The sequence below is a fragment of the Ovis aries genome, chromosome 9, assembly GCF_016772045.2.
Source record: "Ovis aries strain OAR_USU_Benz2616 breed Rambouillet chromosome 9, ARS-UI_Ramb_v3.0, whole genome shotgun sequence".
Classification (NCBI taxonomy): Eukaryota; Metazoa; Chordata; class Mammalia; order Artiodactyla; family Bovidae; genus Ovis; species Ovis aries.
In genome coordinates, this window is record NC_056062.1 from 21,686,172 (window position 1) to 21,714,128 (window position 27,957).

General features: G+C 43.9%; 1 protein-coding gene across 6 annotated transcripts in view; it reads left to right on the forward strand.

The window, feature by feature from the left end:
• Nucleotides 1-614: 614 nt before the first annotated feature.
• DNAAF11 (dynein axonemal assembly factor 11) overlaps nt 615-27,957 on the forward strand; it is a 75,127-nt gene continuing 47,784 nt past the window's right edge. For all 6 annotated transcript variants that reach the window (XM_042254092.2, XM_042254091.2, XM_027972890.3 and 3 more), the window contains exons 1-3: nt 615-730; nt 12,701-12,868; nt 20,422-20,499. In XM_042254092.2, coding sequence (XP_042110026.1) covers nt 721-730; nt 12,701-12,868; nt 20,422-20,499 — 256 coding nt within the window. In that variant the 5' untranslated portion in view covers nt 615-720. The remainder of the gene's footprint in view (nt 731-12,700; nt 12,869-20,421; nt 20,500-27,957) is intronic.

Sequence of the window (27,957 nt, forward strand, 5' to 3'; positions counted from 1 at the left end):
TTCCACCAGCATGTCAAACAGTCTAAGATCTTCCTCTTATAAGAAGGATTTCTTACCCTAGATTTCGGTAAAAACGTCTCGAGATGAAGAAGTTATTTCAGAGAATGGGGCACCTTTCTTGGGTAGCCTGCTTGATCCCCTAAACACCGAGTCCGCTGTTTGTTTGTTTTTTAAGTGTCTTTCATTCACTTAAATTATTTCATTAAGCTTCACAATGATCCTTGGAGGTTATTATCAGTACTTACCTAACAGGTGGAAATTAGGGTTAGGGAAGTTTAAGGTCACACCTTGGGAAACGGGAGTGTGGGCCGATTCCAGTGTGGAAGGCCTTAAATCAAATACGAAGAGAAAAGAGCAAAGGGGACTCAGGAGGCAGCTCCCCTCAGGAAACAGAGCGTCCTGTGGTTCTGTGTTTAGTTCGGCCAGCTGATCTGGGGTCAGGGAAGCAGTTTGCTGAGATGGAGGCTGGGGCCGTGGAGGAGGACTAGGTCTGGGCTATGGGGCACCCTGATCTTCTCTGGGGTAGACCCTCCTCCCAGCCCCTCCACAGTCGGGAAACGCGGCCCCGCCTGGTCCCGCGCGGCCTCCGTAGAGTCCCCGTTGCCATGGCTCCCAGGTGCGGACGCGCGGAGGAGAGACCGAGGTGGCCGGGGAGTCTTGGCGGGTCCTGGTGGAGCTTCCCGGGCCTGGTGGAGCCCCCCGAGACCCTCGAGGGGCGACATGGGACGGAGTAAGCGCCCCCTCCCATCTTCCGCCCTCGATCGTCCCCATTCTAGGCATCGTCCCAGGCCTCTCGGGACCCTCGACGCCCCTTCTGCCCGCGGACCCCAGCCCCTCCGGCCCTTGGCCCTCTGCAGACCCGGCTGGGGCCGGCCCTGCGCCGACTGACTGGGCTGCTTGGCCCCGGCGAGACCCAGGTTCCCGATCTGTAAAGTGGGGCAGGCGTGGGGCTGGGGGAGAAAAGCATGGCACTTGATGGAAGGGCTTGTGGAAAGTCTAAGCATCTTGGCGTCAGACACGCCCGCGCGTCCCCTTGCCTGCAGTGGGCTGGTCGCTGTCTCTGAGCCACACTGGGAGCAAAGTGTAGCCTCGTGGTTGAGGGACCCGACCCCAGAGCCTTACCTCGTCCACCTTCCTGCCACCAGCTGTGAGACTTCCTCACCTCCAAAATGAAGGCGGTAATAGTATCTGTTTACAGTCAGTGTTGTAAATATGATTATGAATATACCAAGAGACTGTGAAGTGGCAGAATTAGCAGTTACTTATATATTTTAGGTTGTACCAATGATTTCATGTTGAACTATTTCAATACTGACACTATCTTTGACCTTTCCAAATTACACTTTTATACATTTACCCTGAATTTATCACTTACTGTAGGAGTGTCATAGTGAATACTTCTAAATCAAGAGACTGTGGTAGATGGTGGGGTATTTTCCCTGCAAGAGCTGACAGTCTGGTGGTGGAAAGGGGATGGTGATTTTAAATGTTTACACTGTCCCAAATCTTGAGAGTGTTATTTCCTCTCCCTTCCCTTATCCCCATCCCATGGTTTTCTTGTTTGCTTATCAATATTTGTTACTTTTCCGTGGATTATCCTTTGCCCTCTGCCTTTGAATCCTGTCCACTTTCATTTGTTAAATCATTAACATATCAGACTCATACTGGAGTTCCTACCCTGTGGCTCAGACGGTAAAAAAAAATCTGCCTGCAATGTGGGAGACCTGGGTTTGATCCCTGGATCAGGAAGATCCCCTGGAGTAAGGAAATGGCAACCCACTCCAGTATTCTTGCCAGGAGAATTCCGTGGACACCAGAGCCTGGCGGGGTACAGTCCATGGGGTCACAAAGAGTCGGACACGACTGAGCAACTAACACTGACACGCCTCGTGTCGGATGTTGAGGGTGCCGTGGTGAACAAAAGAGGTGGGCCAGCCCTCTTGGAGCTTCTTCCTTTGAGGAAGAAAGACAACACTTATTATAAAATATCAGTCACGATGGAATAAAACACTAAGATACAAGACCCTTGGCTTTTACTGCTCTTCCACGGTTCTGAACTCTCTACATCAGAAGAAAAAACTTGAGCTTCCGAGAAAAGATGGTAATAAGGGCTTACGATTGTCGTGTTCTTGCTGCCTTCTAGGCAGTGTTCTGAGTGGTATCCCTGTGTTAACCCCTTGAGTTCTCACAAAAATCTTGTGAGACAGACACAACCTCCATTTTGCAGTTGAGGAATCTGAAGAACAGAGAGGTTAAGCAACCTGCCGATTGTCACACAGTCAGCAATGTATCTGGGATGTGAACCTGAACAGAGCTGGCTTTCTTTAATCTGTGGCTACACTGTCTGCTGAGAGTAAGGGAAGGTCTGGTGAGGAAAAGAGAGGCCATGGTGTGAGCTCTCATGTTGAAAGTCAAAAAAACTACTTTTAGTGTTGATGTCTGCCCAGAGAGATCAAGGTCAAGCCTGGGAGCAGTGGGTGGGGGAAAATGAAAGAATTAGTGCCTCTCTGCACTTTTAATCCAGTACAAATTATGACTTAGAGAAAAAAGAACTTCTTTCTTAATATTGAATTCATTTTGTATTGATATTACTGTGACTATCAAATTAGTGTGGCTAGTCTCTAAGATGTAATCTGTGTGTGCATTTGTCAGGGGAAGCTCAGTTCAGTTCAGTTCAGTCGCTCAGTCATGTCCGACTCTTTGCGACCCCATGAATTGCAGCACGCCAGGCCTCCCTGTCCATCACCAACTCCCAGAGGGCACTCAGACTCACGTCCATCGAGTCAGTCATGCCATCCAGCCATCTCATCCTCTGTCATCCCCTTCTCCTCCTGCCCCCAATCCCTCCCAGCATCAGAGTCTTTTCCAATGAGTCAACTCTTCACATGAGGTGACCAGAGTACTGGAGTTTCAGCTTTGGCATCATTCCTTCCAAAGAAATCCCAGGGCTAATCTCCTTCAGAATGGACTGGTTGGATCTCCTTGCAGTCCAAGGGACCCTCAAGAGTCTTCTCCAACACCACAGTTCAAAAGCATCAATTCTTCGGCGCTCAGCCTTCTTCACAGTCCAGCTCTCACATCCATACATGACCACAGGAAAAACCATAGCCTTGACTAGACGGACCTTAGTCGGCAAAGTAATGTCTCTGCTTTTGAATATACTGTTTAGGTTGGTCATAACTTTTCTTCCAAGGAGTAAGCATCCTTTAATTTCATGGCTGCAGTCACCATCTGCAGAGATTTTGGAGCCCCCCAAAATAAAGTCTGACACTGTTTCCACTGTTTCCCCATCTATTTCCCATGAAGTGATGGGACTGGATGCCATGATCTTCGTTTTCAAGTTAAGTATCCTCAAAGCCGTAGGATGTTATTGCTGGAAGGAAGCTCAGCGGTCTCTAGTTCACACCATCTTTAAAACTATATAGATGGACTCTGTTATGCAGCAGGTTTAAGCATCTGGTCTCAAACTTTATACTTGTTATGTGATAAGTTAGCATTCAATTTGAGGTCCAGTTCAGTGGCCTTTCATAGTGTCTGCATTTTCTTAAAGGCACGTAGAGGAAAAATCAGTTTTACATTAATTCCTCTCAGTTCACCTTAAACAGGAAACTCCAATTAGAATCATCCTTCTAATGCATTGGCTGTTATATTGTAGACTTCATCAGCTGCTTATAACAAATCCTTTAAATCGTGTTTCCTACTTTTAAGTCCTAATTCATTTGGTGGACAGTATTGTTTACCATTAATTTCAAGCTCTATTTTTTTTTTCACCACACCTAGCAGCATGTAGGCAGAGAAGGCAATGGCACCCCACTCCAGTACTCTTGCCTGGAAAATCCCATGGATGGAGGAGCCTGGTGGGCTACAGTCCATGGCGTCGCGAAGAGTCGGACACGACTGAGTGACTTCACTTTCACTTTTCCCTTTCATGCATTGGAGAGGAAATGGCAATCCACTCCAGTGTTCTTGCCTAGAGAATCCCAGGGAAGGGGGAGCCTGGTGGGCTGCTGTCTATGGGGTTGCACAGAGTCGGACATGACTGAAGTGACTTAGCAGCAGCAGCGGCAGCAACAGCATGTAGGCTCTTAGTTTCCCAGGGATTGAACCCAAGCAGCCTGCACTGGAAGCTCAGAGTCTTAAGCACTGGACTACCGGGAAAGACCCAATTGCAAGCTGAGATATGTTGTTGATATCATATGGCTAGTTCATCACACACCTATGAATAACTGAGAAATGCTTTTTATAAACATTTTAGCTACACCAGAAAAAGCTTTTTGATGAAAGATGGGCTTCCAAGAAAAGCATCCTTTAAAGAAATTGCATAGATTTACATCAGTCAGTTCAGTTCAGTCACTCAGTTGTGTCCAGCTCTTTGCGACCCCATGGACTGTGCAGCATGCAAGGCCTCCCTTGTCTGTAACCAAGTCCCAGAGTTTACTTAAACTCATGTCCACTGAGTCGGTGATGCCATCCAACCATCTCATCCTCTATCGTCCCCTTCTCCTCTCACCTTCAGTCTTTCCCAGCATCAGGATCTTTTCAAATGAGTCAGTTCTTTGCATCAGGTGGCCAAAGGATTGGAGTTTCAGCTTCAACATCAGTCCTTCCAATGAATATTCAGGACTGGTATTCTGCAGGATGGATGGGTCGGATCTCCTTGCAGTCCAAGGGACTCTCAAGAGTCTTCTCCAACACCACGGTTCAAAAGCATCAATTCTTGGGCTTTACATACTAAGCACATAAACAAAGTTTCAGAAATAAGAAAAAACAATTATGGATAAACAGAGAATTTTTAGTTTGTTTTATTTTTTATGGAGTGAGTGAAAAGCCCTTAGTCATGTCCGACTCTTTGTGACCCCATGGACTATACAGTCCGTGGAATTCTCCAGTCCAGAATTCTGGAATGGGTAGCCATTCCCTTCTCCAGAAGATCTTACGAACCCAGGGATCAAACCCAGGTCTCCCACATTGCAGGTAGATTCTTTACCAGTTAAGCCACAAGGGAAGCCCAAGAATCCTGGAGTGGGTAGCCTATCCTTTCTCCAGCAGATCTTCCTGACCCAGGAATCAAACTGGGATCTCCTGCATTGCAGGCGGGTTCGTTACCAGTTGAGCTATTATGGAAGCCCTTATTTTTTATGGAAGACCTAATTTAATTTTCAGACTGAACTGTGTACTAAAGACTGTGCTGATTTGCTTAACTTTGTTTTTAACTTAATTTATTTGACAATATATTGCTTTACGGCTAGAACACTATTTCCTTTCTGTAATTTTTCATTAATGTAACTGAAAGAGGAATGGTTTGGCGCATGTTCTCTGCCTTAAGAAAATTAAAATAGTTTGACTATTATATTCATTTAAGTTTATATGAGTGGTCACAGTGAAATTGCTCAGACAGCGCACTTGAAGATTTAAATTTGTGCATAATTCGTCTTTATCCAGTCCTCCTTGGAGGGTGTTCCATAAACCCTGCTGAATGCTTTACCTGCATAGGATACTTAATCCTTCCAGTAACAGTCTGAAATAAGTACCACAGAAGATCTCTGGAGACAAGCCATTGGAAAAACTTGGTTAAAGTGCTTAGTCATAAATATGAGGCATTTTAGGGATGCTTTCTGCAACACTGATAGAGTAAGTGATATTGGAGTTAACCTTCCTCTGTAAACAACTGTGAAATTGGGCAACATGAATAAGGTAGCTGTTTTCAAGAACAATCGGGGGGACATAATTGTGCGCCTTGCGAGAAGGGAAATGCAAAAGTTGTGCCCCATTGTTACCCCAGTTTTCTGTCTAGAGGCACTTTCCTGCTGCGGTAAAGGGAGATAGAATTCAAGCGGACTTCTTGAGCTGGGGAGGCAGAAACTTCTGAGCTGCTGAAGTTGCTATAATCTGGGGGGCTTTCAGCTGAGAATCAGCAATAAAATGAGGAACTCAGTCCTATTACTATAAGGAACCAAATTCCGCCAACAACTCAAATAAGCGAGAAAACGGGTCCTCCCCTGGAACCTCCAGAAAGGAATGTAATCTCCCTGACACCCCGATATCAGGCAGGCGAGACCCATATCTGACTTCTGACCTGCAGAACTGTCAACAGCTAAATTGGTGGTAATTTGTTACCGCAGCTGTAGGAAACCAGCACAGCTGCTTGGAGGTGCTTGTGTGCTCATTCCAGCGTCTCTGTCATCTTGAGATCTGTTTCTCAAACAGGAAGCGGGTATTTGGGACCTCTTTTCTTTCTTGCTATAGGCATTTAGTGCTATAAATCTCTTCCAAGTTATGTTTTAGCTGTACCCCACGGATTTTGATATACTGGTTATTTTTTTCACATTATATTCTGTTCAAAATACTTTTTTTCTTTTTGACTTCTCAATGACAAGTTTAAAAAAACAACATTATTTTCCTATATTTTGTCTTGGTCTTTAGTTATCATAGGCTGGAGGCTAAATCCTGTGCCTGTGACCCCAGCGTGTCTGGAACCTGAAGGCTCTGCTTCTCTAGTGATTCAGTCCCTGGCCTGGTTCTCAGCTCTCTCTGTCCTTCACTTTCAGGGAGAAAACCTCTTTATTTGCTACCAATATAGTAGTCTGGTGTTCACAATTAGCTTTTAATGTTCGGTTGTCACTCTCAGCCTTACCTTGTCAATTGCATTTCCAGTGGTAGCCGCCCCAATACAATCTTCCTTTAAGTTACAATTTCCCCTGTGTTTCTCTAATGCCTGATTGCATCACTCTTATCAGTGTGTTCCCTTCCACTAGTATCCATTTGCAGGAGACCGAATGTTTGTTTCCCACTGAAATTTGTAAAAGTATCAATTCGAAACCTTGACCCTCAAGGTGATGTTATTAGGAGGTGACGCCTTTGGGAGGTGATTAGGTCACAAGCACAGAACCCTCGTATTGGGCTGATGGTCCTTAGGAAAGAGGGCCCAGGGACTGGCTTGCACCTTCTGCCATGTGAGGTTGCTGTCAGTGGGGAACAGGCGCTGAGTGCTCTGTGTAAGGCAGCGGCTGCTCTTGTGTACCACTTGCGGTATCCACTCTTCCAGGTTGGGTTCCCCAGGAGTCAGACTTCTCAGTGGAGGCTAGTGTGCAGGAAGCGTATGAGGAAGCGTCATTGGACAAGAAAGCCAGGTCCGGCAGAGAGGGAAATCAGGTTGGGATGCATCTTAACAAAGGCCTTAGCTAACCAGCCTGGAGCTTGTGGAAGGAGCTCTGAACTTGGACCTCTGGTTTTTCCCAAGTTGGGGTGAGAGGGCTGGGCCTTTATAGCCCCACATCAATCAGGCTTTCCTGGGAAGAGGGGCATGATTTTGGTTAAGATGTCTCTGCAGCTGGGGTAACTTCAAAGAAGGTGGGCAGCTGAGGGCTGCCCTCCCAGCAGCAGGAAGTCATCTTCAGGCCAGAAGCAGGGAGCTGGGCCTCACGGCGTCTGTCACGGCCTGCGGTGCGCTTTCCTTGCTGGTGCATCTGGCAAATGTCTGCTCGCGTTTCAGGATTCAGCCCCGGCTTCTCCTCCATAATGCCCTGTTTGACCTTCTTCTGTCACTCAGTAGCGTGGGTCACTCCCTCGTTTGAACTCACGGTACTTTCTGGATCCTTCTGTCCTTGCCCCATACACTCTGTCCATGTTTGTAACTGCCGGTGCCCCTAACTGTGTGGTGGGATCCCTGTGACCACCAACACTCAGATAACCCTGAGTCAGTGAGAAGAGGCAGGGCAAGTGACTGAGAAATCCTGTTTCTAAGAATTTCCATGGAAAACAAGAAAAGAAAAAAAGTTTAGATGCTACAAGATGAAATCTTTACCTATTTGTGACCCCTTCATTTGGGTTTCCCCGGTGGCTGAGTGATTAAGAATCCACCTGCTAATGCAGGAGATGGATTCGGTCTCTAGGTCAGGAATATCCCCTGGGGAAGGAAATGGCAATGCACTCCAGTATGCTTGCCTGGGAAATCCCATCTCCTCTCCCAGGACAGAGGAGCCTGTTGGACTACGTCCATGGATTTGCAAAGAGACGGATATGACTGAGAGACTGAACAACAGCAACAACCCCTTTCTATGTATTTATGTTAAATCTCTGTTTCATGTGTGTGTCCACTGGTTTTTCAAGATGTTTAAAAATTCTGCAGAATCTGCCTTAGGCGTACATTACTGATTTTACTCTACCCTGGCAAGAAAGTGTGAGTTGTTTACAAAACATGATACAAAGCCTGAAGGACAAACACTGCATTGTTGCCTTTGTGAGTTTCTAGAACCTTGTTCTAGAAAAGCTCTGCCATAGCAAACACAGCGTGACAACCTCTGATAGTCCTGGAAACCTCTCCTCCTGCCCTCTGCCCTGCCCCCCCCCCCCGTAGGGTCTTTTCATGGATGCTCTCTCGAGGTATCGAGAACCCAGTCATATTAAGGAATTGAAAAGAAGCCTCTGCATCAGTTTCCATTAAACTGTTTTCTTTTAGGGAGATGAGTATGAATCTGTGGTTATAACTGTCAGTATCCTTCATCAACTGCTCATTCAGATATTGGTTACGGCCTTCTATAGGTGAGATACTTCTCCGTGTCTATCTGAGTCCTGTATTTTGCTATTTGAATTTCCCCCCAAAAGGAAGTGAAAGCAGTGTTTTATATAGTAAGTGCCTTGGCATGTTCTCCTATACCATATGATTATTGTTGTTCAGGCACTATGTCATACCCGACTCTGTGACCCCATGGATTGCAGCACACCAGGCTTCCCTGTCCTTCACTGTCTCCCAGAAATAGGCATTGTATTACCATCTGTCTTGAGATAGTCTTATGGGGACGCATTAATGCTTCCAAAGCCTTTTTAAGTGCCTCAAGTGATTTATCATAAATGCAGGGCTATGTTATTTGGAGTAGGGCTTTCTAAAGGTACATAGTACTGCTTGGAGTTAAAGAATATTTGGTCTAAACTGTACATAAAACTGCAAAATGTTTTCTCCTTTAAAAGTCTGAAGCACTATAATCTCCATGCACCAGGTAGATACTCTGACACATTGCTTCTCGGGGACCCTGGTTTTTGTACTGATGTTTGCCATTACAGGTGAGGCGGTATTGTGGAACAATTTCCTGAGCACTCTGAAATAGTATGCTGCACAGCGGTTTGCTTAATGTAGAGAAGTTCAGAAAAGGGCTGCTGCGAAACTCCAGACCTTCACAGTTCCGTCTTCCTCTGTGATTCTCCATTTTCTTTTCATCTATACTGCTGCTGCTAAGTCAGTTCAGTCGTGTCCGACTCTGTGTGACCCCATAGACAGCAGCCCACCAGGCTCCCCCACCCCTGGGATTCTCCAGGCAAGAATACTGGAGTGGGTTGCCATTTCCTTCTCCAATGCATGAAAGTGAAAAGTGAAAGTGAAGTCGCTCAGTCGTGTACTAGTTGTGTATAATTGTTGCCTTTGGGCAAAACTCCCCAGTGTGCTGAATGAACCTTAGCCCCTCCTCTCCCGTGTGTGTGTGTGTGTGTGTGTGTGTGTATAAATTTGTTATTTATGCCAACTCCTCCACCCCTCCACACCGCTTTCAACTAGGAGTGATTTTTATCGTCTTAATTCTCATGATTAGGAGATACGAATCAAGATAATTCCTTCCTAATATCTACATGCCTCTGAAAGGGAGGATTTGATAATTGCACACAAATGATCCCATTCACACACATAATAGCATAATAAAAAGGATCTCTTAGATTTTTAAGACACGGGCAGCAAGAGAACACAGGAAGGACATTCGACATCAGTGGGAACTCAGTCAGCACTTGGAGGGACCAGCAAGTCTCCAGGGTTGGACAGATCAGAAAAGCCTGTACAACTGTAGAGCAGGAGAAACCTGTGACACCTTTCATATCCCCAGGAGGCCCCACTGGCCTGTGCAGATGCTGGTGTAGCTGCCTCAGGCCAGAGGCCAGGCGAGGCTTCACCAGATGCAATCTGAATGCCCTGCACACATTCACCTTAACCATATCCTTGGATGACAGCTCTTGCAGGGTTCAAGTTAGGCTGTGTCTTCAAGCTAGGTACCCAGCCAAGCCTTCAGCCAGGGCAGCTGGGGAACTGGGGCAGGAATATAAGTGGAGGCACATGTATCAAGTTATACATCAAACTGCTAAATAAAATGCATCTTCTTTTGTTGACGAATATACCTTCATAACAACCCAGAAGGCCACATTCAGTATAAGTTTCCCAAGCTTGTTGGACTCTGTGCCAGCTCCCTTGCCCCCACCTCCCTCCTCCTCCCATCCCTAGCTCTAACCTGGTCCTTCCTGCCGAGGTATGAGGGCAGACACTCCAGCCAACACTTCCAAGCCATCCGTGTCCCTAGAAAGCAGCCATTCCTCGGACACCTCTGAGTGAAGGAGTGCGTGCCCGATGGTGTGGCCTGAAGAAGCAGCCAGTGTAGGACTTGGAGGCAGAGGATTTCCTTGCTCCGCCCGGGGGCAATGGTCTGCAGGGGAGGGCACGGGTTCTGGAAGGGCTCGGCCTCTTGGCCCATTGAGTCCAGGTCTAATGGCTGCAAGGCCTTAAAAGTCCACTTCCTGCCCCATGGATTTGTGTCATTTAAGTCACATACACACCATTAGTCATCGAGAGTCTGTCTGTATCATCACAGTGCATCACTTCCATGTTTCATCAAGTTAGCTGATGTAACATTGGTAGTGTCATCCCAGCCCCTCAATCCATGTTGCATCCTTGTGAAGAGCATTCTGGGAGATCAACTACAGAGGCAGGTAATACGGTCGACTTTACACAGCAGCTTTGATGTGTCCTCAACTTGGCTGCCCCCATTTGTCCCCAGTTGATTCCAGCTGTTACAACCAACTTTGGTAGTGGGAGGTGGGGAGAGTAGTTTTAACTCCCTTCTCTTAAAAATTTGGTTTTCAGAACATGTATTGTCTTTCTTTTCCTTGACTAGAGCGGTCTTTTTAAGCCATTTTAATGACAGCAGTGGTGTCCAGAGATGGCAGAGTGCAGCCCCCAGTAGGGATCCCGGAGAGCAGGGCTGCAGAGGCTGCCCCTTTGGCCTCCTACCCGCCTCTCTGGCCTTTCCCCTTCCAGGACCTAGCTTGCAGCCAGCTCTGCTGTTGCATGCTGAGTTGCTGAGTCGTGTCCGACTCTTTGCAACCCCGTGGACTATAGCCCACCAGGCTCCTCTGTCCATGGGATTTCCTAGGCAAGAATATTGGAGTGGGTTTTGCCATTTCCTTCTCCAGGGGATCTTCCCAACCCAGGGATCGGACCTATGTCTCCTGCTTGGCAGACAAGCTCTTTACCACTGCGCCACCTGGGAAACCCATCTCTGCTGTTAGCTGAGCCAAAAAGCCTAGAATAGCAGGCACATCTCCCAGGTATGGTATTTGAATCTCTCAGCCTCTGCATTGCCCTCGTCTTTCTTCCAAAGAACCGTCATTACACGCAACCCCACCTGTCACCACCGGATGTAGCAGGGCGTTCAGCTAACTCCATACAAATGATGGAGTTCGCACATGTTTTCACATTGTTTAAAAAAAGCAGACTTCACTTATAAGGATGTGACGCAGAAGAGGGGCAACTGGAGAGCTCTGTCCCCACTAGAAAAGCTTGTGTGTTCAGGAAGCCTGAGACCTTTTAAGAGGCTCTTTTTTGCTCACACTTGGGGCAGTGGAGCATGGTGGTTCAGAGCACACGGTCACTTGGCTGTAGCACTTACTATAATAGCTGGACCCTGGGCAAGTCACTTAAACTCTCTGAGTCTCAAGTCATCATCTAACAAATGTAGATAGCAACGGTCCCTCCTCACATGTTCATACACGTGAAGCATTTAGGGCAACTCTTGGCACCCTGTAAATGGCAAGAGGGTAATCTTTATTGTATTGTGGGACGGATGTGATTATTTCTACATTCCACCTAAAATGTGAGGGTTCAAATGAACTCATAGTTTTTTTTTAAAGTACAAGTATTCTCCATTGTGATTGCCTCCTTGTTTTTATTATATATTGGGTTGGCCAGGAAGTTCGTTTGGGTTTTCCATGTTGCAGAAAAAGCTGAACAAACTTTTTGGCCAACCCAAAGTTTTTACAAGCCAACTGTAAAGAGGACTCGAATCCTGTTCTTGGCTGCAACTGTGGACACAAGTGTTGTCTCCAGTCCCTTGGTACCGTGGCCTCATCATATGTTCCTGGCCTGTGGCATCAGGCCAGCACAGTGCTATGCGTCACTCTTGTCAGAGGGGAGTGGAGCTCTGGCAAGCCCTCCCTCTGCGATCAGCTTCTTTCATTCCTCCTGGAAACAGTGGCAGTTGCTTTATAAGATTGCCCTGTAAAATCTGCGGTTATTTCTCTTCTGTCTCTTCCACTGTAGTTAAATAAATAGCAGGTGAATGAATGAATGAGTGAGTGAACCTTTCCTTACAGAATGGTTGCGGCTATTGAATGGAGATGCTTTCCTGTTTCTGCCCTCTGTCAGCCGTGCCATGCCTCTGTCTTGGATTACTTAGTGGGTCTCACCTAGTTTGATGTGATCCCTCTTTCTTCCAAGTTACACTAGTGTCATAAAAGCTCCCAACAGGAGGCAGCACTTCTCTGATCTCTTTCCTTCGGGAAAATGACTTGGGCCTGGAGAATTCACATCTCACTGCAAGGAAAAACCAGTGCATTAACAGCTTAATATTAATGGGGATGGAGATGTAATACGTAACGCATTTTCTTTCAGTCACAGAAGATCTCATTAGACGGAATGCCGAGCACAATGACTGTGTAATTTTTTCCCTGGAGGAACTCTCCTTGCATCAGCAAGAAATAGAAAGACTAGAGCACATTGACAAGTGGTGCCGGGATTTAAAAATCCTCTATCTTCAAAATAACCTCATCGGGAAAATTGGTAAGTCTTCAGGACTTTGTTCTCATGGTTTCGTTAACATTTTGAATGGCAGAATATTGGCAAATGCAGTGTTATTTCTTAGAGGAAGAAAGAGAATTGCATGGAGGAATAGACGCAACCATCTCTCAGTGGTTGTTGATGGAACTGGTTCCCTGAGCCTTTCTGTGTCCGGTCTGTCTCCTTTGCCCCGGGGATCTCCATCGAGGAGTCAGGAGGACCCGTTGATGGCTGGGAACACATTAGTTGACCTGTTCCTTTAAAACCTGATTTTTAAAAAGTGTCAAATCCAGGCATTTGTCATGAACCTGAAAGGATTATGTGAGAGCTGAGTAAATCCTTGTCAGATCCCAGCCTGGGATAGCTAGGTCTACTGTATGTATCGAGAAAGTACGTGTGCCAGGCATCGTGCTCAGGATTGGGTATTGAGAGGGGTTCACAATGACAGCCCTGTTTGCTGCTCCAGTTTGGAATGAAATGAGAGGTGAAAATGAACAGGTAGATGAAGAACCCAAAATCGGCAATATAACTAGTAAAAACTCTGGAGAGTATGGCTTACTCTTGCAGTACCCCCAGAATTAAACATGCACCACCCAGCTGCATGCAGAACTCGACCACTGCAGGCTTCCCTACGGTGATTTGTGGCAGGAGGGGGTGGAGACCCCAGACCCAGGAGAGAATGGGACTGGCGTGCCCAGTTCCTGCTCCCATCAGGCGAGTCGGCCCTCCACATCCAACTGCCACCCCCACCCCTCGGAAGAATGAGTTAAGGGAGCAGAGAGAAGAGAAGCCTGTGGAGTCCCACTAATGGGGGGGGGGAGTCCTGCCACATGGAAGCCCCCAACCCTCAGAAAAGCCACAGAGAAGCTTAGTGGTATGAGCACGTAGATCCAGGTTCAAACCCTGCCTCTGCCACTAAGAAAACTGTGCCATTGGGCAAGTCGGTTAACTGTTGATCCGTGTCTTAGTCTTGAATCTGTAAAAGGGGCCAACAGCATCTGACACACAGACGTGTGTGGTATCAGAGCTGAACGGAACAATGTGCCTAGCTCTGTGCCCTGCCCCCCCCCCCACCACCCACAGGAAAGAAATGCCTGGCCCCCAGTGGTAGCATCACTTTGGTTAGAAGCTCTAGTGATGTAGTTAGTCGCCTGAAGCTTACTGGATAACCAAAAATGGGCTCTAGGGAAACAAAAAGTCTAGAATTTGCATACTTTTTGAAGGTTTATTAAAATTCATTATATTCCTTCAGATACTTATTTTCGGCATCTTGTACTTTACCAGAAATTAGAAACTCTGGCACATTGTTCCATTAAAAAGGCTGGTACAGAAAACCACCCGCTTTTATCATGAGGGCATTAGAAAGTTGTCCTAATTGCGCCTCTCTAAGAGCTCCCGAAATCTTCATCTCCACAGCTGGTCCGTCACAATTACTAATTAGCAGCATAGTATTTCAGTCCTTTTCAGAGCTGTGAGAAAGCTTGAATTTTTGCTTCCAAAGTATTCTTAAATTAAACACGCTTTTAAATCCTAATAATGGGATTTTTCAGCACAACTCCACCCACAGGCGTTTAGGTGCTTATTTAGCAAGTAAAACTGTTTCTGGAGGATTCAGACGTGCTCTTGGGCCCTAGAGGGAGCAGTTTGCAAAACACTTACCTTTGCTGAAGCTCTGTTCTTCCCGGGGAGCTCCAGACGGGCTGGCGCTGGGGTCAGGGGTAGGTTCTGCTTGGTGTGACTCCAGGGGTCACCTGAGGACTGTCCGGGGTCTGGTAAAATGGGGCCAGGGCCTCACCCCAGACTTACTGACTCAGAGCCTGAGAGGATGCACTCCCAGAATCTCCATGAGCCTCAGGCCTGGCCAGAAGTTGAAAGGCTCAGGGCGGCCTGAACTAGGGGGTGGGTTTGTTCAGTTCAGTCACTCAGTCATGTCTGATTCTTTGTGACCCCCATGGACTGCAGCACACCAAGCTTCCCTGTCCATCACCAACTCGCGGAGTTTGCTCAGACTCATGTCCATCCAGTGGGTGATGCCATCCAGCCATTTCATCCTCTGTCATCCCCTTCTCCTCCTGCCTTCAGACTTTCCCGAGTCAGGGTCTTTTCCAGTGAGTCAGTTCTTCGCATCTGGTGGCCAAAGTATTGAAGTTTCAGCTTCACCATCAGTCCGTCCAATGAATATTCAGGACTGATTTCTTTTAGAATTGACTGGTTGAATCTGGAAGTCTAAGGGACTCTCGAGAGTCTTCTCCAACACCACAGTTCAAAAGCATCAGTTCTTCAGTGCTCAGCTTTCTTTATGGTCCAACTCTCACATCCACACATGACTACTGGAAAAACCATAGTTTTGACTATATGGATCTTTGTCAGTAAAGTATGTCTCTGCTTTTTAATATGCTATCTAGGTTTGTCATAACTTTACTTCCAAGGAGCAAGCTTCTTTTAATTTCATGGCTGCAGTCACCATCTGCAGTGATTTTGGAGTCCAAGAAAATAAAGTCTGCCACTGTTTCTACTGTTTCCCCATCTATTTGCCATGAAGTGATGGGACCAGATGCCAGGATCTTAGTTTTTTGAATGTTGAGTTTTAAGCCAACTTTTTCACTCTCCTCTTTCACTTTCATCAAGAGACTCTTTAGTTCCTCCTTGCTTTCTTCCATAAGGGTGGTGTCATCTGCATATCTGAGGTTATTGATATTTCTCCCTGCATTCTTGATTCCAGCTTGTGCTTCGTCCAGCCCAGCATTTCTCATGATGTACTCTGCATATAAGTTAAATAAGCATTACTTTGCCAGCAAAGTTCAAGGCTATGGTTTTTCTAGTAGTCATGTGAGAGTTGGACTATAAGGAAAGCTGAGCACCAAAGAATTGATGCTTTTGAACTGTAGTGTTGGAGAAGACTCTCGAGAGTCCCTTGGACTGCAAGGAGATCCAACCAGTCCATCCTAAAGGAGATCAGTCCTGAGTGTTCATTGGAAGGACTGATGTAGAAGCTGAAACTCCAATACGATGGCCACCTGATGCGAAGAGCTGACTCATTGGAAAAGACCCTGATGCTGGGAAAGATTGAGGGTAGGAGGAGAAGGGGACGACAAAGGATGAGATGGTTGGATGGCATCACTGACTTAATGGACATGAGTTTGGATAAACTCTGGGAGTTGGGGATGGACAGGGAGGCCTAGCGTGCTGCAGTCCATGGGGTCACAAAGAGTCAGACACAACTGAGCAACTGAGCTGAGCTGAACTGAACTCCGCATATAAGTTAAATAAGCAAGGTGACAGCCTTGATGTACCCCTTTCTCAATTTGGAACCAGTCCATTGTTCCATGTCCAGTTCTAACTGTTGCTTCCTGACCTGCATACAGATTTCTCAGGAGCAGGTCAGGTGGTCTTGTATTCCCATCTCTTGAAGAATTTTCCACAGTTTGTTGTGATCCACACACTCAAAGGCTTTAGCATAGTCAATGAAACAGAAGTAGATCTTTTTCTGGAATTCTCTTGCTTTTTCTATGATCCAGTGGATGTTGGCAACTTGATCTCTGGTTCCTCTGACTTTTCTAAATCCAGCTTGAACATCTGGAAGTTCTTGGTTCACATACTGTTGAAGCCTCACTTAGAGAATTTTGAGCATGACTTTGCTAGCGTGTGGGATGAGTGCAATTGTGCAGTGGTTTGAACATTCTTTGGCATTGCCTTCTTTGGGACTGGATTGAGAAGTGATCTTTTGTAGTCCTGTGGCCACTGCTGTGTTTTCTGAATCTGCTGGCATGTTGAGTGTAGCACTTTCACAGCATCATTTTTTAGGACTTGAAATGGCTCAGCTGGAATTCCATCACTGTACTAGCTTTGTTTGTAGTGATGCTTCTTAAGACCCACTTGACTTTGGACTCCAGGATGTCTGGCTCTGGGTGAGTGATCATACCATCATGATTATCTGGGTCGTGAAGATCTTTTTTGTACAGTTCTTCTTTGAATTCTTGCCATCTCTTCTTAATATCTTCTGCTTCTGTTAAGTCCATTCCGTTTCTGTCCTTTATTGAGCCCATCTGTGCATGAAATGTTCCCTTGGTATCTCTAATTTTCTTGAAGAGATCTCTAGTCCTTCCCATTCTATTGTTTTCCCCTACTTCTTTGCATTGATCACTGAGGAAGGCTTTTTTAATCTCTCCTTGCTATTCTTTGGAACTCTGCATTCAGATCGGTATATCTTTCCTTTTCTCCTTTGCCTTGCGCTTCTCTTCTTTTCTCAGCTATTTGTAAGACCTCCTCAGACAACCGTTTTGCCTTTTTGCATTTCTTCTTCTTGGGGATGGTTTTAATCACTACCTCTTGTACAATCCTAAGAACTTCTGCTCATAGTTCCTCAGGTACTCTGTCTTTCAGATCTAATCCTTTGAATCTATTTGTCACTTCCACTATATAGTCATAAGGGATTTGATTTAGATCATACATGAATGGTCTAGTGGTGGTTGTCCCTACTTTCTTCCATTTAGTCTGAATTTGGCAATAAGGAGTTCACGATCTGAGCCACAGTCAGCTCCTGGGGATGGATTTGTAGGTCTGGTTGTATAAAGCCTTTGGGTGGGAACTGATCCCAGGATGGTTTGGCCTAGAACAGTAACCCCCTGTTCCAGGCATTCAGGAAGCTCTGTATATTTTTCCTTATAGAGATGTGTGTGTGTGTTTGGGGGGGAGGGTGTTTCTTTTTTTTTCTGATCAGTTTGGCCCATTGTCCTTGATTTAATTTAATCTAGGAAACCCTTACAAAACAAATCTTAACTTTTCTTCTACCAGTTAGCATTCAGAGGTTATACAGTTTAGCATTTAGAGGGTTATACATATAACAAAAATGGAGAAGGAAAGGTACTTTATTGTGCAGTTTTAACAATGATAACTTTATGTATTTCTGTTTGGGGTATGGACTCTATTACAATGTTTGGCACCTCAGTTCAGTTCAGTTCAGTTGCTCAGTCGTCTCCGACTCTTTGTGTCCCCATGAATCGCAGCATGCCAGGCCTTCCAGTCCATCACCAACTCCTGGAGTTCACTCAAACTTATTTCCACTGAGTCGGTGATGCCATCCAACCATCTCATCCTCTGTTGTCCCCTTCTCCTCCTGCCCCCAATCCCTCCCAGCATCAGGGTCTTTTCCAATGAGTCAACTCTTTGCATGAGGTGGCCAAATTATTTGAGTTTCAGCTTCAGCATCAGTCCTTCCAATGAACACCCAGGACTGATCTCCTTTAGGATGGACTGGTTGGGTCTTCTTGCAGTCCAAGGGACTCTCAAGAGTCTTCTCCAACACCACAGTTCAAAAGCATCAATTCTTCAGCACTCAGCTTTCTTCACAGTCAAACTCTCACATCCATGCATGACCACTGGAAAAACCATAGCCTTGACTAGATGGACCTTTGTTGGCAAAGTAATGTCCCTGCTTTTCAATATGCTGTCTAGGTTGGTCATAGCTTTCCTTCCAAGGAGTAAGCATCTTTTAATTTCATTGCTACAGTCACCATCTGCAGTGATTTTGGAGCCCCCGAAAATAAAGTCTGACACTGTTTCCACTGTTTCCCCATCTGTTTGCCATGAAGTGATGGGACCAGATGCCATGATCTTCGTTTTCTGAATGTTGAGCTTTAAGCCAATCCTTTCGCTCTCCTCTTTCACTTTCCTCAAGAGGCTTTTTAGTTCCTCTTCACTTTCTGCCATAAGGGTGGTGTCATCTGCATATCTGAGATTATTGATATTTCTCCCAGCAATCTTGATTCCAGCTTGTGCTTCTTCCAGCCCAGCGTTTCTCATGATGTACTCTGCATATAAGTTAAATAAGCAGGGTGACAGTATACAGCCTTGACGTACTCCTTTTCCTATTTGGAACCAGTCTGTTGTTCCATGTCCAGTTCTAACTGTTGCTTCCTGACCTGCATATAGGTTTCTCAAGAGGTAGATCAGGTGGCCTGGTATTCCTATTTCTTTCAGAATTTTCCACAGTTTATTGTGATCCACACAGTCAGAAGCTTTGGCATGTCAATAAAGCAGAAATAGATGTTTTTCTGGAACTCTCTTGCTCTAGAGCTCTACAAATCTCTGACGATCAAATACTCGGATATTGGTTTGAAACTCTTGTCAGCATCAGTATTGCTTAGGATGGTATAATTGCTGAGAGAAGTTTTTTGTTCAAAAATCCTCATTTAAAAAAATGAGTAAACTGAGGCTCGGAGAAGTGAATTTTTATTCTCAGGTCTATGGGAACAAATATGTGATATTTATAAATTTTAGATGAATATTATTGATGATAAAGGTGATGGTTATAAATCATCATACTTGACTGTCATAATATCCCTGGAAAATGGTGCAGAGGAAGTGTTGAATGAGCCTGCCCTGATGCATGTTTCTTAGCAGGATTTTCTGTATTCCTGTCATCTTAAAAGGACTCTCCTTTAAAAGTGCAATGTAATGATTTAGTGCCAGGCTCTGCAGTCAGATTTCCTGGCTCTGCTACTTAACCTTGAATAACTGGATTAATTTTCTGTACCTTGATGTTCTCATTTGTATAAGGGAGACAAGAGTAGTTTTTACTTCATAGGGTTATTAGGAAGATTAAATGAGATAATATGCAGAATGCTTAGAAAATTGTATGGCTTGTAATAAGCACTCAGCAGTGTAAGCTATGGTACTATTTAAGCTGTTTTTAAAGGCCCCCACCCTCAAGAGATTCCTTGACTTATTTATGCTTTTGCTTTGCCTATATGGGCTTACATATTTATTTAAAACCATAATCCTATATCAGAATGATTTTGACTTCAGGCAAAGGGAAACACAACTCAAACTGACATAGCAGTGAGGAACTCTATCCTTTAACCCAACTGTTAAGTCTAGAGACAGTCCAGTCTCCAGGGTTGGTTGGTCAGTTCGTCCTCTCTGCTGCACCAGCCACTGTGGGCTTCATCCTACAGCTGATTCCTTCAGCTTTGCAAGATGACTGTGAGCCAGTAAAGATAGTGTTTCCATTCTCGCCTGAAAAATCCCATGGACAGAAGAACCTGGCAGGCCACAGTCCAAAGGGTTGCAAAGAGTCAGACAAGACTGAGTGACTGAGCAAACACACAGTAAAAAGAGAAAGGAAATTCACAAGCATGAAATATAGGCCATTCCTTCTCATCTGATCAGGAGTACAGGGTGTGCACGCCCTCTTCTGTACCTCAGTTGCCAGGAGACTGCCCTGGGCAGGTTGACTTAAGCCTGGGCTCCCGAGCTGTCACCACCAAGGAACATGGGATTGCCGTGCACTTGGCCTGCTTGGTTAAGCCTAACCCCAGAGTTAGGGCTGGGTAGAGACGTGAGCAGAACTGGGTTCCCTCAGGAAAAACAGAGGGAGAAATGGATGCTGAGTAGGCAACCAACCATGTCTGATATACAGATACAGGTTTGGGAAAGCAACACGATTTTGGATAACCATAGTGATTCTTAGATTCTCGTTGTCATTTTCAAAACAGATTATGTAAAAATGTCTTTTATCTTGAAGGTTAACTAATTCCATTATTTGTGTGTTTCAGAAAATGTTAGCAAACTCAAGAAACTTGAATATTTGAATTTAGCTTTAAACAACATTGAAAAAATTGAAAACCTGGAAGGTAAGAACTTTATTCCAATAATGTATTAGTAATTAAAATTGATATTTAAAATTAGACTTAAACAGTCTTATATTTGTCATTCTCGCTGGACGATAGTAAGATACATAAATTCAAACGTGGAAGTCGCTTTGGCCCCTTCCTAACCCAGCTTCCTTCCCCGAGTCAGTGGTATTAACCCTCTGGTGTATAGAAGGTGATTTTCCTACATTTTGCTTTGTATCAACGGGATCATACTATGAATATTGTTTTCACAATGAATTTCTTCCATGAAATTGCCTTGTGTTTCTGATATCCAGGGAAGGTGGGCAGGCCTGGGTAATGGAAGGATTGTAGATCGAGTTATCCAACCGTCGATCTGCGGATGGACACGTGGGTGGTTCCAGCGTTTTGCTCTAACAGCTTGGCTGCAATGAGCATCTTTCTACATTGCACTCTGTGTACATGTGTAAAATTTTTTCTAGGGTAGATTCTTGGAAATAGAATGCCTTGGTTTTAACATGCATAGTTTTGGAAAATATTGTTCTCCAAAAAGGTTGCATTGATTTCCACTTGTACTGGTGGTCAATGTGAATACCCATTTTCCGCCCAGCTTCACTAATGCTTTGTATAAGCAGTCTTTTCTTAATGATCGGAAGACATTGTTCTCTAGCAAATTTTAAAATTTGTACCTCACTTATTATTGTTGATCTTCCATATAACCTTTCAGATATTTATTGAATATTTATATTTTTTCTTCTGTGAATAACTTTCATAACTTTTGGCCATTTTTGGTACTGATTTTCTTCATATGCTCTTATACATTCCAGATATTAATACCTTATTATATATGTTATAAATCTTTTCTCTTGAGTCTGCTACTTTTGTTTCAGTCAAGATGCTGGTATTGTTCAGAAGTCTTATTTTTGAAATGGGTATACTCCAATTTATCAGTCTTTTTCCTTCTTCTTTATGATTTCTAAATACAAATATATTCCATAAAAGTTCTAAGTATAATAATTTCATTCTTTCCATTTAATCTCTCTAATGTACTTTAGATTTATCATGTAAATGTTTCTAAATGGAAATATTTGGATCACTTAGTACATTGCAATTTGAGATATAATTTATGTAACAGTCTATGGGGTCACAGAGTCAGACATGACTTAGCGGTTGAACAACAACATAAAATTCACTGTCTGAAAATACACGATTCAGTGATTTTTAGTATATTTGTGAGGTTGTGGACCCATCATCACTATCTGATTCTGAAACACTTTCATCACCCTCAAAGAAATTCCCATATTCATTAGCATTCACTAGCCATTCACTTCCTATCCCAGCCCCTAACAACCCCTCATCTGCTTTCTGTCTCCATAGATTTTCCCATCCTGAACATGTCCTGTAAGTGGAATCAAGCAATATGTGGACAGTATTTGGTCTTCTGACTTCTTAGCCTAATGTGGCCAGGGTCCATCCATGTTTTAGGATGCCTCAGTACTTAATCCTTTTAAGGGCTGAATAATATTCTAATAATGATAATAATATTCCAAGTAATAATAATGATATTCAATAATATTCCAATATGTATACACCTCATTTTGTTTACCCTGTTCATTAGCTGATGCATATTTGAGTTGTGTCCACTGTTCGGTTATTATGAGTATAGCCTCTGTGAACATTAACGTACGAGTTTTTGCATAAGCATATGTTTTCTATTAATTTAGTATATCAGGGCATGGAATTGCTGGGTCACATGGTAACTCTGTGCTTAATTCTATTTTCAGGAACTGCCAAATGTTTTCCAAAGCAATCACACCATTTGCCATTCCCACTAGCAATTTATGAGAGCTCCAGTTTCTCTACATCCTGATGAAAACTTATCATTTTCTGTTTCTATTTATTTATTTTTGTAGTAGCCATTCTAGTGGATGTGAAGTGGTATCTCATTGTGGTTCTGATTTGCATTCACCTAGGAATCAGCGAACTAAAATGTACTGGAATGGGTGAACTTAACTCAGATGACCATTACATATACTACTGCGGGCAGGAATCCCTCAGAAGAAATGGAGTAGCCATCATGGTCAACAAAAGAGTCCGAAATGCAGTACTTAGATGCAATCTCAAAAACGACAGAATGATCTCTGTTCGTCTCCAAGGCAAACCATTCAATATCACAGTTATCCAAGTCTATGCCCCAACCAGTAACGCTGAAGAAACTGAAGTTGAATGGTTTTTTGAAGACCTACAAGATCTTTTAGAACTAACACCCAAAAAAGATGTCCTTTTCATTATAGGGGACTGGAATGCAAAAGTAGGAAGTCAAGAAACACCTGGAGTAACAGGCAAATTTGGCCTTGGAATGTGGAATGAAGCAGGGCAAAGACTAATAGAGTGTTGCCAAGAAAATGCACTGGTCATAGCAAACACCCTCTTCCAACAACACAAGAGAAGACTCTACACATGGACATCACCAGATGGTCAACACTGAAATCAGATTGATTATATTCTTTGCAGCCAAAGATGGCAAAGCTCTATACAGTCAACAAAAACAAGACTGGGAGCTGACTGTGGCTCAGAACATGAACTTCTTATTGCCAAATTCAGACTTAACTTGAAGAAAGTAGGGAAAACCGCTAGACCATTCAGGTATGACCTAAATCAAATCCCTTATGATTATACAGTGGAAGTGAGAAATAGATTTAATGGTCTAGATCTGATAGATAGAGTGCCTGATTAACTATGGAATGAGGTTTGTGACATTGTACAGGAGACAGGGATCAAAAAAGAAATGCAAAAAAGCAAAATGGCTGTCTGGGGATGCCTTACAAATGGCTGTGAAAAGATGAGAGACAAAAAGCAAAGTAGAAAAGGAAAGATATAAGCATCTGAATGCAGAGTTCCAGAGAATAGCAAGAAGAGATAAGAAAGCCTTCTTCAGTGATCAATGCAAAGAAACAGAGGAAAAGAACAGAATGGGAAAGACTAGAGATCTCTTCAAGAAAATTAGACATACCAAGGGAACATTTCATGCAAAGATGGGCTCGATAAAGGACAGAAATGGTCTGGACCTAACAGAAGCAGAAGATATTAGAAGAGGTGGCAAGAATACACGGAAGAACTGTACAAAAAAGATCTTCACGACCCAGATAATCATGATGATGTGATCACTAATCTAGAGCCAGGCATCTTGGAATGTGAAGTCAAGTGGGCCTTAGAAAGCATCACTACGAACAAAGCTAGTGGAGGTGATGGCATTCCAGTTGAGCTATTTCAAATTCTGAAAGAGGATGTTGGGAAAGTGCTGCACTCAATATGCCAGCAAATTTGGAAAACTCAGCAGTGGCCACAGGACTGGAAAAGGTCAATTTTCATTCCAATTCCAAAGAAAGGCAATGCAAAAGAATGCTCAAACTACCGCACAATTGCATTCATCTCACATGCTAGTAAAATAATGCTCAAAATTCTCCAAGCCAGGCTTCAGCAATACGTGAACCGTGAACTCCCTGATGCTCAAGCTGGTTTTAGAAAAGGCAGAGGAACCAGAGATCAAATTGCCAACATCTGCTGGATCATGGAAAAAGCAAGAGAGTTCCAGAAAAACATCTATTTCTGCTTTATTGACTATGCCAAAGCCTTTGACTGTGTGGATCACAATAAACTGTGGAAAATTCTGAAAGAGATGGGAATACCAGACCACCTAACCTCCCTCTTGAGGAATCTGTATGCAGGTCAGGAAGCAACAGTTAGAACTGGACATGGAACAACAGACTGGTTCCAAATAGGAAAAGGAGTACGTCAAGGCTGTATATTGTCACCCTGCTTATTTAACTTATATGCAGAGTACATCATGAGAAACGCTGGACTGGAAGAAACACAAGCTGGAATCAAGATTGCCGGGAGAAAAGAAATATCAATAACCTCAGATATGCAGATGACACCACCCTTATGGCAGAAAGTGAAGAGGAACTAAAAAGCCTCTTGATGAAAGTGAAACAGGAGAGTGAAAAAGTTGGCTTAAAGCTCAACATTCAGAAAACGAAGATCGTGGCATCCGGTCCCATCACTTCATGGGAAATAGATGGGGAAACAGTGGAAACAGTGTCGGACTTTATTTTTGGGGGCTCCAAAATCACTGCAGGTGGTGACTGCAGCCATGAAATTAAAAGATGCTTACTCCTTGGAAGAAAAGTTATGACCAACCTAGATAGTATATTCAAAAGCAGAGACATTACTTTACCGACTAAGGTCCATCTAGTCAAGGCTATGGTTTTTCCTGTGGTCATGTATGGATGTGAGAGTTGGACTGTGAAGAAGGCTGAGCGCCAAAGAATTGATACATTTGAACTGTGGTGTTGGAGAAGACTCTTGAGGGTCCCTTGGACTGCAAGGAGATCCAACCAGTCCATTCTGAAGGAGATCAGCCCTGGGATTTCTTTGGAGGGAATGATGCTAAAGCTGAAACTCCAGTACTTTGGACACCTCATGCGAAGGACTAACTCATTGGAAAAGACTCTGATGCTGGGAGGGATTGGGGGCAGGAGGAGAAGGGGACGACCCAGGATGAGATGGCTGGATGGCATCACGGACTCGATGGATGTGAGTGTGAAACTCCGGGAGATGGTGATGGACAGGGAGGCCTGGCGTGCTGCGATTCATGGGGTCGCAAAGAGTCGGACATGACTGAGTGACTGAACTGAACTGAACTGAATGACTAATGAGTTTGGGCATTTTTAAAAATACGCTTATTGGCCATTTGTGTGTCTTCCTTGGAGAAATCTTTATTCAAAATCTTTGCCCACTTTGTAACCAAGTTATTTGTTGTTCGAAGACTCATTTTTATGTTTTGAATGCTAGAGTCCAGTCAAATAAATGATTTGTTGACATATTCTCCCATTTTGTGGGTTTTCTTGTCAACTTCCTCATTGGTGTTCTTTGGAACCCAGTGGTTCCTTCTTCTTAAATAACTCTATTGAGGTTTAATTGCTGTACAGAAATCTGCACATGTTTAATGTATACTGTTTGTTGAGTTTGGCCCTATGCACACACACGTGAAACCATCACCACAATCAAGGCAACAGGCCTGTCCATCACCTAGTTCCTCTGACCTCCCCTAGAACCGCCTTTAATCTCGTAGAACCTCCTACTAGATTGATCTTCCATGTCACTTCACCTGTATCCCTTATTTAAACCGCGTTGTCTTATTGTCCTTTGTTCTGGGAGGTTTCCTGGGTTACTTTGGAGGCTTCTATTTTGTGCTGTTATAGTCTCCCCCTCAGTGTCTAGTAACACTCAGTGTCTGCTGGAACCGCAAAGGGTTTGGTTGATTAGGTGCCTGTGTGGGCTTACTCTGCAGTTGTGAGGTTGTGTTTACACATCCAGACTCCTGCCTGGCTGGCAGCACCACGTGCACTCAGTGCGAGTGGGCAGGGGCATGGAGCAGGCAAGCTGCTCTCCCCACTCTCCTCCCATCTGCCAAGAGCTAAAATTAGGAGGGCGTTACTTAGGTTATGCTGGATTTTAGCCTATTTGTTTCACAGTGTCGACATTGGTATTTCAGTGGCCATCAAGGTTGTATATCAATAAAGACATAAATATTCGTCATACATTTTTAATGTTCATCCTCAAAACCTCCAGTGTCATCACTAAGAAAGCCCCAAACCATCGTCAGTGCTGGAGCTGAGAGGCTTCTTTCCATCACTGGCATCTTTCTGCCTTAGGAATGGGGCCTTTGTTCCCTCTCAGATACCACTCTCCAGCCTGGTTACCATAGTCTCATGTGAACGCATGAAATAATAAAATCTGCCTTGTATCTATATTCTGTAGTAGTGAAGTGTCAGTCTATGATGTCAGAGAAAGAATTTAAACTCTCGCTCTCAGTTGCCTTGTCCAGGGCTTGTTCTTTTCCTTAGCAAAGAATCCCAAAGGAGGTGGAGAGTTCTGGGCTTTGTGGTATGTGTTGGCCACACACCACTAGAGGGCAGCATTGTCAGTACTGTCTTTGAGCTTTGGGAGCCTGGTCCGCAGTGAACACTTCCTCATTTGGTGCTCTGCCTTCCAGCTCTACTACAGATGCACTGGGCTCAGGGTTGCTTGGAGAGCTGGCCAGTAGGGAGGGATGGGTGCCTTATCTTTTGGCAAATGTGTACTTTTTGTTTAATTTAAATGTTTGAGGTAGAGAGGAGGGTGTATATACTCAGCTCACCTACTTGAGTCAATCTCAGTGTAATCTTAAACGTAAATTGGATTTTTGTTTGTTCGTTTTCAAACCGTAACTGTATCCCTCTTTCTTTTTTTCTTATTGTGGATTCACCAGGATAGAATCAAGTGCCTATTTTTTTCCATCGCTCCTCCTCACCCACCCTAACCTGGGAAGACAGGAGGGGCTTCTGTGAGTGTCAGCTCTCCCCCTTGGGAAATCACCGAGTTGGTTTCAGTGACGTTCAGACCCCTGTGGGTCATTGAGCTGGATCTTCTCAGCACAGAGGATAAAGGGTGGGACTCAGTAAAGGCAGGGGTACCCTAACTCCAAAGAGGAGGTTTTTTCTGGCTGGCTAGTTCAGCAGGAATTGTTCTTTCAAATGGCAGATGTGGCTTAATTGCTTATGTGTAAGCCTAGCAGAAGAAAAATTAAGATTCATCACTTTGAAAAACATAATGAACATTTGGAGGGTTCTGCATCTACAAAATTACAGCAAAATCCAAAAATTATCTGAATTTTTTAGTTTGTTGGAGTCTTCCAAATGTCAGTCTTTTCTTATATGGAAGAAAATATAGTGAAAATATCTCTCAAGTGTCCTAAAGTAAACTTAAGAAATACCAGGCAACCTGTATCTTAAGTCAGACTACCCCAGATATATCCTTTACACTTCACAAAATCCATCTAACATTTTTTTTTGCTAATATAAACAAACCTATAGGCACAGAGATATAAACTTAATTATATTTATTTGTCTAGTTTCATATTCATTCTTCCTATAGTGGCTGAGTTCACATTATTATGATTTAATGACTGAATTATCAAGTATATTGATGTGTTTTAAATAACTTTATTTTTTGGCACTTGATGTGTTTTAAATTATGTTTGCTCTTGTGAATAAAACTGTTCTGAACAGTTTTGTACAAATTACCTGTTCCCAGTTGATGTATTTGACCAGGACCTTTTCCTCCCCATTGAAATTCTGGATCAAGTAGGAAAAAAAGCACCTAAGAGCCTATTTTCTGTATTGATAGGTTGAATGCTGAAAAAATATATATATTTTTTTATATGATAACCTTGCCAATATATTTAAAATTCAGTTTTGAAGATAAGTTACTGAGTCTCCTTTACCGATGTAGCTGAATCTCAAATATATAAAAGTTTTGAGTTGTTCTTGTGTATTTTAAATATTCATCCTTTTAATAATTCATATTTTACCTTAGTAATACAACACAGTGATATCAAAGTGTATCACAGTGTATCAAAGTGATACAGTCTGATAC